The sequence below is a fragment of the Epinephelus moara genome, chromosome 4 (assembly GCF_006386435.1).
Source record: "Epinephelus moara isolate mb chromosome 4, YSFRI_EMoa_1.0, whole genome shotgun sequence".
Taxonomy (NCBI): Eukaryota; Metazoa; Chordata; class Actinopteri; order Perciformes; family Serranidae; genus Epinephelus; species Epinephelus moara.
The window spans coordinates 22,271,021-22,286,791 of NC_065509.1; the positions used below are offsets into that span (position 1 = coordinate 22,271,021).

Sequence of the window (15,771 nt, forward strand, 5' to 3'; positions counted from 1 at the left end):
ACTGCAGTGTAATTCTCCATCACTTGGTGTCAGTATAATAACAAATATTTCTTTCCCATGTTTTCGTCATAGCCAGTAGACCCATCCCCTTCCTCTTTAGAGTCTAACACCATCATTGACAGAACATTATACGCGCAGACGGCTTTAATACACAATTTAGCTTAAAAAAATCAAGTCTCTGTTGGAGAGTGATTGGATTATGACAACGACAGCAACAGGGGGATTTTACATTAGTATAAGAGTATAGCTCACGGAAAGCTTTTTTTAACGTTTCATTATCGCATCATGGAACAAAGAGGACGGCAGGCATGGAGCGAGCGGACAAAGTGGCTTGCCTTCATGATGGTTTTGGTTACGCTTTGGACTAGAGCGTCGGGACAGCTGCGATATTCCATCTCTGAGGAAGTGACACAAGGAACTGCTGTTGGAAATATTGCTAAGGATTTAGGTGTTGATAGGAACACACTGAAAGAGAGGGGGTACCGTATTGTCTACGGCACGACAGAGCCTCCTTTTCGAGTGAATCAAGATGATGGCATCTTGTATGTGAACCGCAAAATTGACAGAGAGGAAGTGTGCGACCGAAGCAAGGTTTGTCTGATCGACTTAAAAGCCGTGTTAGAAAACCCACTGGAGGTGCACTATGTAACGGTGGAGATTCTGGATGTAAACGACCACACTCCAAGCTTCCCCGAAAATGAAAAGCTGTTAGAGATTTCTGAATCTGCGTTACCAGGAACACGATTTCAGTTAAAAGCTGCGCGTGATGCGGACAGTGGTTCATTATCTGTTCAGCAGTATAAGTTGAGTCAGAATGAACATTTCCGCTTGGAAGTGAAAGATCGTGGTGAGGACCGTAAAACTCCTACTTTAATTCTCCAAAAGCCACTTGATAGAGAAGCTGTAAAAACCCATGTGTTGCTTCTGACAGCCATTGATGGAGGTAGACCTCCCCGATCTGGTAACATGACAATAATTATTGATGTTTTTGATGTTAATGATAACCCCCCAGTTTTCACCCAGGATTCCTATACGGTGCAGCTGAAAGAAAATTCTCCTCTTGGCACAACTGTCATTCAAGTTAATGCAACAGATTTGGATGAGGGTTTAAATGGTGAAGTTGTGTATTCATTTGGAAATGATGTGGATGCACTAACAAGTGCGCGTTTTGATTTAAATCCGATTACTGGAGTAATCACGGTGGCAGGGGCCATAGATTTTGAAGAATGTAACAGATATGAAATTGATATCCAGGCTTCCGACAAAGCTGTGGCTACACTAGCGACAGAAAAAAGCGTTATTATACATATTGTTGACGTAAATGACAATGCACCAGAAATTGAAGTGACATCTTTTTCACGTGCGCTGCCGGAAGATTCAAAACCGGGAACCACAGTGGCTTTAATTAGTGTTAAAGATTTGGACTCTGGTCTCAACGGTAAAGTGATGTGTTACATAAGCCAAGATCTTCCTTTTACGCTCACTCCATCTTTACAAAACAACATGTACTCTCTGGTAACAAAATCGCTATTAGATCGAGAGCTGCAGTCGCAATATGACGTAACAATTGTAGGTAAAGACGCAGGTGAACCGTCCTTATCGTCAGAGAAAACTATACACATTGTTGTGTCAGATGTGAATGATAACAGGCCGGTGTTTTCACAGAACCCGTATACTTTCTATATAACTGAGAATAACAACCCGGGAGCGTCTATTTTATCAGTGACCGCCCGGGATGATGACGAGGGTAGTAATGCTGTTATTACGTATCATATAGCAAGGGACAGAGGTGGAGAACATTTGTTTACCTCCTTCCTGAGTGTAAATGGAGAAAATGGACACATCTCCGCACTAAAAAGTTTCGACTTTGAAACAGTGAAAACTTTCCAGTTCCAAGTTGTCGCCACAGATTCAGGAACTCCGTCACTAAGCAACAACGTGACAGTGAACGTGTTCATTCTGGATCAGAACGACAACGCTCCAGTCATCCTGTATCCAGTCAGCTCCAACGGTTCTGCTGAAGGTGTGGAGGAGATTCCCCGCAATGTCAACGCAGGACACTTGGTGACTAAAGTCAGAGCCTATGACGCTGATATAGGATATAACGGCTGGTTACTCTTTTCACTGCAGGAAGTCACTGACCACAGTCTCTTTGCTTTGGACCGCTATACAGGACAGATCAGAACACTTCGCTCATTCACAGAGACAGACGAGGCTGAGCATAAACTGCTCATACTGGTCAAAGACAATGGCAACGTTTCACTCTCAGCAACAGCTACTGTCATTGTCAAACTTGTGGAGCCCAGAGAGGCTTTTGCAGCTTCTGATGTTAAAAGTGCAACTAAAGTTGACGAGGAGGACAATGTGACATTTTACCTCATGATAACTTTGGGCTCAGTTTCTCTACTTTTTATCATCAGTATCATCGTGCTGATTGCAATGCAGTGCTCCAAATCCACAGACTATACTTCCAAATATCTCCAAGAGGCTAATTATGATGGGACGCTGTGTCACAGCATCCAGTACAGATCTGGAGACAAACGCTACATGTTAGTTGGACCCAGGATGAGTATAGGATCTACTATAGTCCCTGGCAGCCATGCCAACACACTAGTGCTCCCTGACAGGAGGAGGGGCTCTGGAGAGGTAAGACATATTTTGGCTGTTTTGATTGTCCCGTGGCAAAACTTGGGTGTAAAAAAGACACAACATATTTGATTTTTTTTTTATGATGGGGTACCTTTGCTATGCGGTTTTAATATTTTTGTTAATAGTGCTTGTATTAGGCCTATATGTTGTTTACAAAGTATCGATTGAAGTGTTGGAGTGACATCCACCAATGGATCTGTTGTTTTAGTCTGCTTGATATGCAAATAGCAATACCAAGGTTGCAACATGTTCTACAGTCTTACCTCGATGTCAAAAACTTGTCTCAATGTAGGGCTGTCTTGCCTCTGAACATTTAACGACTGGAATATGTGTGAATAACTATTTCAACGCTTGGTGTCAGTGTAGTTCAATGATTCTGTGGATCTATCAGCCTTTTACGTCACGAGCTTTATCTCGACCGAGCACTTGCATTTTACTCAAACAGCAGCCGACTTCAGCGTAAGATCGTGACTTGCAGCGCTGTGTTTTATGTTCGACTGTTTCTGTTAAAACGGACGTAGGGTATGGTTTAAAAAGATGAGGCGTTAAGTCTCACTGATATTACGACGTAGTGAATGAACTGTTCTTCATCGCCTTCTAATCATGGAACAAAGAGGACGCAAAGCGTGGAGGGAGCGACACAATTGGTTTGCCTTCATGGTTGTCTTGGATATTTTATGGAGCGGAGCTTCTGCGCAGATCAGATATTCGATATCTGAGGAGGTTCAAGATGAAACCGTCGTCGGGAATATAGCAAAGGATTTGGGGCTGGATAAGAGCGCACTCAGAGACAGAGGATATCGCATTGTAGCGGGCTCAACCGAGCCCCTGTTTCAAGTGAATCAAAATGATGGTATCTTGTATGTGAAAAGGAGGATAGACAGGGAAGAGGTGTGCGACCGGACCAGCCCATGTTTAATCAATCTGAAAACCGTGCTAGAAAACCCGCTGGAGATCCACTACGTGGCAGTGGAAATACTTGATATAAATGATCACTCGCCTGTTTTTCCAGAGAAAGAGAAAAGGCTTGAGATCTCTGAGTCGGCCGTACCGGGAGCGAGATTTCAACTACAGGCTGCGCGCGACCCGGACGTAGGTCAGTTCTCCATTCAGCAATATAAACTCAGCCATAACGAATATTTTAGATTAGATGTGAAAGATAGAGGCGAGGACCGTAAGGTACCATTTTTAGTTCTGCAGAGGCAGCTGGATAGAGAGACAGCCGGGAAACTTAAGCTACGTCTAACAGCTGTTGATGGAGGGAAACCGGTGAAGTCTGGCGCAATAGAAATTATTGTGGATGTGCTTGATGTTAATGACAACTCACCGGTGTTTACCCAAGAGACCTATTCTGCCACACTTAAAGAAAATGTTCCTGTTGGCACTGTAGTGATCCAGGTAAATGCAACAGATTTGGACCAGGGTGCAAATAGCGAAATAATATATTCATTTGGAAACGAAGTTGATTCAAAGTTAATGGATGTTTTTAGTATAGATGCAAACACAGGTGAAATTAAAGTCATCGGTCAGATAGACTATGAGGAAAGTAAAAGTTATGAAATTGACATTCAGGCGTCTGATAAGGGACCAGTTCCTCTAACAACTGATAAAAGTGTTATGATATCTGTTATTGATGTTAATGATAACGCACCTGAGATAGACGTGACATCATTTTCTAGCTCCATCAGAGAGGATTCAAAGATCGGAACGACAGTGGCCCTGATTAGTGTTAGTGATTTAGACTCTGGAATCAATGGAAAAGTCATTTGCACTATCAAAGAAGAAGTGCCTTTTACTCTATCTCCATCATTACAAGAAAACATGTACGCTGTTGTAACCAGGTCGCAGTTGGACAGGGAGGTTGTTGCTCATTATGATGTCACAATTGTTGCAAAAGACACAGGTGACCCGGTGTTTTCAACGGAAAAGACTATAAGCATCGTAGTATCAGATGTTAATGACAACAGTCCAGTGTTTTTAATAAGCCCATATGTATTTTATATTAGTGAGAACAACAGCCCCGGAGCTTCAGTGTTTTCAGTAAAAGCCTCTGATCGTGATGAGAGTGATAACGCTCAAATTTCATATCATATTTTTAGAGAAGCAAGTGGAGGTAACAAATTGACCTCATTCTTAAATATTAACTCTGAAAATGGACACATTTCAGCACTAAAAAGTTTTGACTTTGAAACAGTGAAAACTTTCCAGTTCCAAGTTGTCGCCACAGATTCAGGAACTCCGTCACTAAGCAACAACGTGACAGTGAACGTGTTCATTCTGGATCAGAACGACAACGCTCCAGTCATCCTGTATCCAGTCAGCTCCAACGGTTCTGCTGAAGGTGTGGAGGAGATTCCCCGCAATGTCAACGCAGGACACTTGGTGACTAAAGTCAGAGCCTATGACGCTGATATAGGATATAACGGCTGGTTACTCTTTTCACTGCAGGAAGTCACTGACCACAGTCTCTTTGCTTTGGACCGCTATACAGGACAGATCAGAACACTTCGCTCATTCACAGAGACAGACGAGGCTGAGCATAAACTGCTCATACTGGTCAAAGACAATGGCAACGTTTCACTCTCAGCAACAGCTACTGTCATTGTCAAACTTGTGGAGCCCAGAGAGGCTTTTGCAGCTTCTGATGTTAAAAGTGCAACTAAAGTTGACGAGGAGGACAATGTGACATTTTACCTCATGATAACTTTGGGCTCAGTTTCTCTACTTTTTATCATCAGTATCATCGTGCTGATTGCAATGCAGTGCTCCAAATCCACAGACTATACTTCCAAATATCTACAAGAGGCTAATTATGATGGGACACTGTGTCACAGCATCCAGTACAGATCTGGAGACAAACGCTACATGTTAGTTGGACCCAGGATGAGTATAGGATCTACTATAGTCCCTGGCAGCCATGCCAACACACTAGTGCTCCCTGACAGGAGGAGGGGATCTGGAGAGGTAAGCTCAATGGTTTTACTCTCCTATCGCTCATTATAATGTTTGTTTTATGGTGCTTCCTGTTAAGGTACCTTTGATTGGAATCACTTACTGAGAAATGTTTTGAAACTGAAAATAGAAACGCAGAAATTAAGGGCTATTTACAGGTGGTTACTTTGACTGTCCATGGTGCTGATTTTCTACAAGCCACTTCTAATGGCGTCACAGGTTACAATGCTTTTGGGGAATACCTTACTTAGTTCAGGGGGATGCTTTTAGGATATGGAGACACAAAGGAGTGCGATGTCGGAATTGCATTTGCAGCTACGGTGCATGGGGTAAAAGTGAATGTCCCCTTGCTTGTTTGCAGGTTAGTGGGATCTTCCAGTTTCTCTCATATCCTTGCGATTGAAAAGAGAGATCGCATGGTGTCAGTGCAGGAAAGCACAAGTGCTTCACAAGAGCTCATGCCAGCTGTATTTTGGAAACGCCCATTGCTGATATTACTCCTTAAACCACAGCAGCGTCGTTTGTAGGCTGACGGCTTGTCGTTGTAAATGGTCTATATTTGATTTAGATCGAAAAGAGAAGGACGCTTGTACATGCCACTGCGCACGATGTTGTTTCTCTAAGGCAGCTATTCTTCCGGTAAAGGATTATAACATTTTTGGTTGTGGATCATGGAACAAAGAAAACGCGAGGCACGGAGGATGACACGGCTGTGGGTCTGCTTCGTGGTTGCTACGCTTTTGTGGAGCGTTGCCTCGGCGCAGATACGATATTCCATCTCTGAGGAAGTCAAGGAAGGGGCAGTAGTTGGGAATGTTGCAAAAGATCTGGGATTAGATAAAAGCACGTTGAAAGACAGGAAGTATCGGATTGTATCTGGTGCAGCGGATCCTCTTTTCCATGTAAACCAAAACGATGGCATCCTGTATGTGAGCCGAAAGCTGGACAGAGAAGAGGTGTGCGAGCGGAGCAGTACGTGTTTGCTTAATCTGAAAACAGTGTTAGAAAACCCGCTGGAAGTCCATTATGTTGGAGTTGAAGTTTTGGATGTAAATGATCATTCCCCCAGCTTTCCGGAGACGGAGAAAACGTTAGAAATTTCAGAATCTGTGACAAGTGGAAAAAGCTTTCAGTTACAAGCCGCACGAGATCCAGACAGTGGTCATTTTTCTGTGCAGCAGTATAAACTGAGCCCAAATGACCATTTCCGTTTGGAAGTTAAGGATAAGGGTGAAGATGGTAAAATACCCATTTTAATTGTGCAAAAATCTTTGGATAGAGAGGTAGCGGGAAGCCACTCATTGGTGCTGACCGCACTGGATGGAGGGAAACCTCCGAAATCTGGCGAAATGAATATTTTAGTAAATGTTTTAGATGTTAATGATAACGCACCTGTGTTTACTAGAGATGCTTATTCTGTGATGCTTGATGAAAATGCTCCTGTAGGCACAACAGTCGTACAAGTGAATGCAACTGATTTAGATGAAGGACCAAACGGAGAAGTGGTTTACTCGTTTAGCAACAGTGTAAATCGTAGAATATTTAAACTGTTTGACATAAACCAATCAACAGGTGAGATAATCGTGAAAGGTCCAATTGACTACGAGCACAAGGATAAATATGAAATTGAAATACAGGCATCTGATAAAGGTCTCGCTCCTTTAACAACTGAAAAAAATGTGGTCATTAAGATACGTGACGTCAATGATAATGCACCTGAGATTGAAGTTACCTCATTTTCAAACTCAATTCCTGAAGACTCCAGACCTGGAACTACAGTTGCCCTGATCAGTGTAAATGACTTGGACTCTGGGCTCAATGGAAAAGTTATATGTTTTCTGAGTGAGGACGTTCCTTTCACGTTATCTCCATCCTTGCAAGAAAAAATGTATTCCTTAGTGACCAAGTCGCCTCTGGACAAGGAGAAACAGTCACATTATGCCCTAACGGTAATTGCAAAGGATTCTGGTCAACCATCATTATCATCTGAAAACACAATAAATGTTGTTGTATCAGATGTGAATGACAACAGGCCAGAGTTTATAATGAGCCCATATACTTTCTATGTCACTGAGGGTAACGAAGCAGGAGCCTCAGTGTTTTCTGTTAAAGCTTTTGATCGTGATGAGAACAACAATGCACTTATATCCTATCATATTCTCAGAGATGGAGGCGAAGACAATAAATTAACCTCATTTTTAAATATTAACTCTGAAACTGGAGATATTTTGGCGCTGAAAAGTTTTGACTTTGAAACAGTGAAAACTTTCCAGTTCCAAGTTGTTGCCACAGATTCAGGAACTCCGTCACTAAGCAACAACGTGACAGTGAACGTGTTCATTCTGGATCAGAACGACAACGCTCCAGTCATCCTGTATCCAGTCAGCTCCAACGGTTCTGCTGAAGGTGTGGAGGAGATTCCCCGCAATGTCAACGCAGGACACTTGGTGACTAAAGTCAGAGCCTATGACGCTGATATAGGATATAACGGCTGGTTACTCTTTTCACTGCAGGAAGTCACTGACCACAGTCTCTTTGCTTTGGACCGCTATACAGGACAGATCAGAACACTTCGCTCATTCACAGAGACAGACGAGGCTGAGCATAAACTGCTCATACTGGTCAAAGACAATGGCAACGTTTCACTCTCAGCAACAGCTACTGTCATTGTCAAACTTGTGGAGCCCAGAGAGGCTTTTGCAGCTTCTGATGTTAAAAGTGCAACTAAAGTTGACGAGGAGGACAATGTGACATTTTACCTCATGATAACTTTGGGCTCAGTTTCTCTACTTTTTATCATCAGTATCATCGTGCTGATTGCAATGCAGTGCTCCAAATCCACAGACTATACTTCCAAATATCTACAAGAGGCTAATTATGATGGGACACTGTGTCACAGCATCCAGTACAGATCTGGAGACAAACGCTACATGTTAGTTGGACCCAGGATGAGTATAGGATCTACTATAGTCCCTGGCAGCCATGCCAACACACTAGTGCTCCCTGACAGGAGGAGGGGATCTGGAGAGGTAAGGCATATTTGAGTGCAAACTTTACGCGGACTAATTGCTTTTCTTGTTTACTATACATTTCAGCTATGCCTTCCTGGGTAATGTTTTGCACAGTACAGCACTGGATGTGTCAGCTTCCCTGGTTTCTCCTCACAATCATGACCATATGTCCTTTTTTGACTTACACTATTTCATGATTATAGTAGTTACCCACTTTGTGATTGTCTGGCTTGACATTCTACACTTTTTCTTTGGCAATATATGAACAATACTTGTGGCTCCTCATTTGCTGTTGTTGATGTTTTGGGTCGAATTTGTATCTGGTCTATTGCACTCTTGCAACAGTCTTCTATAATTTTTACACTAGTATGATTATTTAAAATTCTGGACGGGCAGATGAAAGCTGACTTATGAGTGTGTTAATACGCCTTCACTTAGCGATGAACAACCCATAACTAACTAACTTAACTGAGTAAGTTATAACATCCCGTATATGTATTAACAGGTGATAGTGTGGAAAAATCTGCTTAAGTCAACTTAGTACAAGTACAGAACCGAAACATAATGTGATGATGTCTGAACAGAAGAGGTATATTGCTCTGCAGAACGTCGCGATCGCTGTCCTTCGTGCTAAAAGTGTGTTGCTTTGTTTGAAATACCGATTTCCTCCGTCATAAACAACCTATAATTCACCTAATGTGCATTACATTCTGCAGATTTCTGTAGTTAGAAATAAGGTCGCATGGTGTCAGTGTAATGTAAAAAGTCGGCGCCAGACGAGCTCATCGTCACTGCTTTGTGGTCCCACCTCATGATAACGTTATCGCTTCAGTACTGGCAGGATCGTTTCTGTTCTTATGTTGTGTAAATTGTCGGCTTGCCTCGATTTCTGGATATAAAGGAAACGAATTACAATGTACATTATAAGCGCTTGATTTCCTCTTTACAACGAAGCTGTTGCCCTTGTGATGGATTGCTAATGTTTTCGGGTTTGACCATGGAACAAAGAAGCTGCGGGAGACGAAATGCGAGAGGATATCTGGTCGGCTGTGTGGTTGCTGTGCTTTTGTGGAGCGTGGCTTCGGCTCAAATACGGTATTCCATCTCCGAGGAAGTTAACGAAGGAACTGTGGTTGGAAATATAGCAAAAGATCTGGGATTGGATAAAAGCACACTGACAGAGAGGAAGTATCGGGTTGTTTCTACAAACACGGATCCTCTTTTCCATGTAAATCAAAACGATGGCATCCTGTATGTGAGTCGGAAGATTGACAGAGAAGAGGTGTGCGCACAGAGCAGTACATGTTTAATAAATCTGAAAACCGTGTTAGAAAATCCACTGGAGGTGCACTATGTAGGAGTGGAAGTGGTGGATATAAATGACAATTCTCCCAATTTTACAGAAAAGCAGACAACGTTAGAGATTTCAGAGTCTGTGCTGCCTGGAGCGCGATTTCAGCTAAAAGCATCACGGGATGGAGACAGTGGTCATTTCTCCGTGCAGCAGTATAAACTCAGCCACAACGACCACTTCCGTTTGGAAGTTAAGGATAAAGGAGAAGACGGTAAAATACCAATATTGGTTGTTCAAAAACCTTTAGACAGAGAAACTGCAAAGAGCCACTCATTAGTGCTGACCGCACTGGATGGAGGGAAACCTCCGAAATCTGGTACTATGAATATTCTCGTAAAGGTTTTGGATATTAATGATAACGCACCTGTTTTCACTAAAGATGTTTATTCAGTGATGCTCGATGAAAATGCTCCAGTAGGAACAACAGTTGTACAAGTAAATGCAACTGATTTAGACGACGGAACAAACGGGGATATAGTTTACTCATTTAGCAAAAGTATGAATCATAATATGTTAAACCTTTTTGATATCAATCCATTAACAGGTGAGATAACTGTTAAAGATGTCATAGACTATGAGCAGAGGGATAAGTACGAAATAGAAATTGAAGCATCAGATAGAGGTTTCGCTCCGCTAACTACGGAGAAGGGCGTCATTATTAAAATAGTTGACGTTAATGATAATGCACCTGAGATTGAAGTTACCTCATTTTCAAGCTCCATCCCTGAAGACTCCAGACCTGGAACTACAGTTGCCCTGATCAGTGTAAATGACTTGGACTCTGGGCTCAATGGTAAAGTTATTTGCTCCATAGGTGAGGATGTTCCTTTTGCTTTAACACCATCTTTACAAGACAAGATGTATTCATTAGTGACCAAATCCCCTCTGGACAGAGAGAAACAGTCACAATATGAGCTGACAATAACTGCAAAAGATGCTGGTCAACCACCATTATCATCTGAAAAGACAATAAACGTTATTGTATCAGATGTGAATGACAACAGTCCAGAGTTTTCACTGAGTCCATATACTTTCTATGTCACTGAAGGCAATGAGCCAGGAGTCTCTGTGTTTTCTGTTAAAGCTTTTGATCGTGATGAGAACAACAATGCGCTTATATCCTATCATATTCTCAGAGACTCAAGCACTGATAACAAATTGACTTCATTTCTTAACATAAACTCTGAAAATGGAGATATTTTGGCGCTAAAAAGTTTCGACTTTGAAACAGTGAAAACTTTCCAGTTCCAAGTTGTCGCCACAGATTCAGGAACTCCGTCACTAAGCAACAACGTGACAGTGAACGTCTTCATTCTGGATCAGAACGACAACGCTCCAGTCATCCTGTATCCAGTCAGCTTCAACGGTTCTGCTGAAGGTGTGGAGGAGATTCCCCGCAATGTCAACGCAGGACACTTGGTGACTAAAGTCAGAGCCTATGACGCTGATATAGGATATAACGGCTGGTTACTCTTTTCACTGCAGGAAGTCACTGACCACAGTCTCTTTGCTTTGGACCGCTATACAGGACAGATCAGAACACTTCGCTCATTCACAGAGACAGACGAGGCTGAGCATAAACTGCTCATACTGGTCAAAGACAATGGCAACGTTTCACTCTCAGCAACAGCTACTGTCATTGTCAAACTTGTGGAGCCCAGAGAGGCTTTTGCAGCTTCTGATGTTAAAAGTGCAACTAAAGTTGACGAGGAGGACAATGTGACATTTTACCTCATGATAACTTTGGGCTCAGTTTCTCTACTTTTTATCATCAGTATCATCGTGCTGATTGCAATGCAGTGCTCCAAATCCACAGACTATACTTCCAAATATCTACAAGAGGCTAATTATGATGGGACACTTTGTCACAGCATCCAGTACAGATCTGGAGACAAACGCTACATGTTAGTTGGACCCAGAATGAGTATAGGATCTACTATAGTCCCTGGCAGCCATGCCAACACACTGGTGCTCCCTGACAGGAGGAGGGGATCTGGAGAGGTAAGGAAAAGTACGATTACAAACTTTGAAGCAACTAACAGTGTTGCTTGTTTACTAAACATATCAGCTATGCATCCACGGGTAATTTTCTGCATCGCATGGTACTGGCTTGGTTTGCTTCCCTGGTTCCCCTGGTAATTATGTCCTTTTTGTACTTTGTCAATACCCTCATTAACTATCAAAATACCTTTGATTTTATTACCAGGTTGGCATCCCACACACTTTCTCGGGCAATGATATAAACAATGATTGCAGACCTGTTGTTCTGTAGACGTTTTATTTTGCTGCAGTTATTTGTTTAAGTGGTTGGGTTTTTTTATGTTGATTTGGTATCTTGTCTATTTGTACTCTTTTACAACCTTCTTCAAGTTTTCACATTAACTTTACAATTTAAAACTGTGGACGAGCAAAAGTGAGCTGACTTATGCTTGACTGGTGTGTGTGCTTCGTCAGTACTCCTTCACTTAGCCATGACCAACACATGATGATAAAGTAAGCTATACCAAGCCATAACATTGCAAGTACATTGTGGCAATGAGAAAAAGCTATTTAACTCAGCTGACAATATGTAACAGTGGCTTAATGAAAGGGGTATGCTGAACTGCAAAATGTTGGATAGCTGTTCTTGGTGCTGAAAGTAGAAGACGTTTTTTTACTTCATGTCGCTTGTTTACAGAGTCAGCAGCCTCCTGATCTGTTTACTAAGAGTATTTTATGGCTAAAAAAAACAATCTTCCATTGACCTAATGTGCATTACATCCTTCAAGTCACTGCAGTGAGAAATAATGTCGCATGGTGTCAGCGTAATGTAAAAAGTCAGCGTCAGACGAGCTTGTCGTCACTGCTTTGAGGTTCCACCTCCTGACGATATTCTCACTTCATAGTGGCAGGATCGTTTCTGTGCCGATTGTGTAAATGGTAGGATTTCCGTCAGTTCTGTAGCCTATATATTATCAGTGGTTCAGTATGTACATTTAGGAAAGTGCTGGATTCCGTATTTACAACGAAGCTGTTGTTCGTGTGTTGGATCACTGATGTTTCGGGTTTAACCATGGAACAAAGAAGCTGCGGGAGACGAAGGGCGAGAGGATATCTGGTCGGCTGTGTGGTTGCTGTGCTTTTGTGGAGCGTGGCCTCGGCGCAATCACGATATTCCATCTCTGAGGAAGTTAACGAAGGAACTGTGGTTGGAAATGTAGCAAAAGATCTGGGATTGGATAAAAGCACACTGAAAGAAAGGAAGTATCGGATTGTTTCTAGTAATGCGGATCATCTCTTCCATGTAAATCAGAACGATGGCATCCTGTATGTGAGCCGGAAGATTGACAGAGAAGAGGTGTGCGCACAGAGCAGTACATGTTTAATGAATCTAAAAACCGTGTTAGAAAATCCACTGGAGGTGCATTATGTAGAAGTGGAGGTGGTGGACATAAATGACCATTCTCCCATTTTCCCAGAGAGAGACACAAGGTTGGAGATTTCAGAATCCGTGCTGCCCGAAGCGCGTATTCAGCTCAAAGCCTCGCGTGATCCAGACAGTGGTCATTTTTCAGTGCAACGCTATAAACTCAGTGACAACGATCACTTCCGTTTGGAAGTTAAAGATAAAGGAGAAGATGGTAAAATACCAATATTGGTTGTTCAAAAGTCTTTAGACAGGGAAACTAGAGGAAGTCATTCATTAGTGCTGACCGCACTGGATGGAGGGAAACCTCCGAAATCTGGTACTATGAATATTCTGGTAAATGTTTTGGATATTAATGATAACGCACCTGTTTTCACTGAAGGTGTTTATTCTGCCACGCTCTCTGAAAACGCTCCAATAGGCACAACAGTCATTCAAGTAAATGCAACCGATTTAGATGAAGGACCAAACGGAGAAGTGGTTTACTCGTTTACTAACACTATAAGTCAAAGGTTATTAAAACTATTTGATATTGATCCATTAACAGGTGAGATAATTGTTAAAGGTTTAATAGACTATGAGGAGAAGGATAAGTATGAGATTGAAATTCAAGCAATGGACAAAGGTCTGGCTCCTCTAGCTACGGAAAAAAGTGTGATTATCAAGATAGTTGACGTTAATGATAATGTACCTGAGATTGAAGTTACCTCATTTTCAAGCTCCATCCCTGAAGACTCCAGACCTGGAACTACAGTTGCCCTGATCAGTGTAAATGACTTGGACTCTGGGCTCAATGGAAAAGTTATTTGCTCCATAGGTGAGGATGTTCCTTTTGCTTTAACACCATCCGTAAAAGACAAAATGTATTCATTAGTGACCAAATCCCCTCTGGACAGAGAGAAACAGTCACAGTATGAGCTGACAATAACTGCAAAAGATGCTGGTCAACCACCATTATCATCTGAAAAGACAATCAGCGTTGTTGTATCAGATGTGAATGACAACAGTCCAGAGTTTTCACTGAGTCCATATACTTTCTATGTCACTGAGGGCAATGAGCCAGGAGTCTCTGTGTTTTCTGTTAAAGCTTTTGATCGTGATGAGAACAACAATGCGCTTATTTCCTATCATATTGTCAGAGACTCAAGCACTGATAACAAATTGACTTCATTTCTCAACATAAACTCTGAAAATGGAGATATTTTGGCACTGAAAAGTTTTGACTTTGAAACAGTGAAAACTTTCCAGTTCCAAGTTGTTGCCACAGATTCAGGAACTCCGTCACTAAGCAACAACGTGACAGTGAACGTGTTCATTCTGGATCAGAACGACAACGCTCCAGTCATCCTGTATCCAGTCAGCTCCAACGGTTCTGCTGAAGGTGTGGAGGAGATTCCCCGCAATGTCAACGCAGGACACTTGGTGACTAAAGTCAGAGCCTATGACGCTGATATAGGATATAACGGCTGGTTACTCTTTTCACTGCAGGAAGTCACTGACCACAGTCTCTTTGCTTTGGACCGCTATACAGGACAGATCAGAACACTTCGCTCATTCACAGAGACAGACGAGGCTGAGCATAAACTGCTCATACTGGTCAAAGACAATGGCAACGTTTCACTCTCAGCAACAGCTACTGTCATTGTCAAACTTGTGGAGCCCAGAGAGGCTTTTGCAGCTTCTGATGTTAAAAGTGCAACTAAAGTTGACGAGGAGGACAATGTGACATTTTACCTCATGATAACTTTGGGCTCAGTTTCTCTACTTTTTATCATCAGTATCATCGTGCTGATTGCAATGCAGTGCTCCAAATCCACAGACTATACTTCCAAATATCTACAAGAGGCTAATTATGATGGGACGCTGTGTCACAGCATCCAGTACAGATCTGGAGACAAACGCTACATGTTAGTTGGACCCAGGATGAGTATAGGATCTACTATAGTCCCTGGCAGCCATGCCAACACACTAGTGCTTCCTGACAGGAGGAGGGGATCTGGAGAGGTAAGCTGTATTAACAGAAGACTTTCTTTAATAAATTTTATATTGAGCATTACATATATAGAGGAAACATACACATATTTATTCATACACTTGGCAAACATTGGTAACCAACAAACGTTATCGGCACATTTTACTTCTAATGCTTTTTTGTCCCAGATACAATTGGAATTCTTACCCTTATGTATAAAGTCAGCTTTTAAGGGGTTGTTAAGTTTTGACAAATTCCGAAAATACTTGGTTGAGATTATGGAAACATTTTGTTCCTGGGCTGAAAGTGACTCATCCAGTGGTTGTTAATCCATATTTCATTTTTGCTGCATATAGGGGGAATTTGGAGTACAGAGTTTAAACTGTTGTGTGTTAGTTGATTGTTGTTAGCTTTATCATGTCGGTGG

At 42.1% G+C, this 15,771-nt stretch overlaps 4 protein-coding genes and 1 pseudogene across 4 annotated transcripts; all 5 read left to right on the top strand.

Annotated features, from left to right (window-relative positions):
* The first annotated feature begins 78 nt into the window (after positions 1-78).
* LOC126389016 (protocadherin alpha-7-like) lies at positions 79-2,624 on the top strand (annotated as a pseudogene).
* Positions 2,625-3,106: 482 nt separating this feature from the next.
* Positions 3,107-5,652, top strand: LOC126389017 (protocadherin alpha-8-like). Its single transcript, XM_050042433.1, has one exon. It carries the CDS (start codon positions 3,253-3,255, stop codon positions 5,650-5,652), a length of 2,400 nt encoding a protein of 799 aa, XP_049898390.1. The 5' UTR covers positions 3,107-3,252.
* A 483-nt stretch (positions 5,653-6,135) lies between these two features.
* Positions 6,136-8,741, top strand: LOC126388750 (protocadherin alpha-8-like). Its single transcript, XM_050042015.1, has one exon. The coding sequence runs from the start codon at positions 6,273-6,275 to the stop codon at positions 8,643-8,645; it is 2,373 nt and encodes a 790-aa protein (XP_049897972.1). The 5' UTR covers positions 6,136-6,272; the 3' UTR covers positions 8,646-8,741.
* Positions 8,742-9,462: 721 nt separating this feature from the next.
* Positions 9,463-12,435, top strand: LOC126389019 (protocadherin alpha-3-like). The gene is made up of 2 exons (XM_050042434.1): positions 9,463-11,967; positions 12,421-12,435. The coding sequence occupies exons 1-2, from the start codon at positions 9,592-9,594 to the stop codon at positions 12,433-12,435; spliced, it is 2,391 nt and encodes a 796-aa protein (XP_049898391.1). The 5' UTR covers positions 9,463-9,591.
* Positions 12,436-13,018: 583 nt separating this feature from the next.
* Positions 13,019-15,385, top strand: LOC126388753 (protocadherin alpha-8-like; the record flags this gene model as incomplete). The annotated part of the gene is made up of 1 exon (XM_050042018.1): positions 13,019-15,385. A coding segment is annotated over exon 1 (2,367 nt), but the record flags the coding sequence as incomplete, so codon positions are not given.
* Between the last annotated feature and the right edge of the window lie 386 nt (positions 15,386-15,771).

Bases quoted from the DNA above. Each gene is read 5' to 3' on its own strand.
- LOC126389017 (XM_050042433.1), top strand. From the start codon at position 3,253: ATGGAACAAAGAGGACGCAAAGCGTGGAGGGAGCGACACAATTGGTTT.
- LOC126388750 (XM_050042015.1), top strand. From the start codon at position 6,273: ATGGAACAAAGAAAACGCGAGGCACGGAGGATGACACGGCTGTGGGTC.
- LOC126389019 (XM_050042434.1), top strand. From the start codon at position 9,592: ATGTTTTCGGGTTTGACCATGGAACAAAGAAGCTGCGGGAGACGAAAT.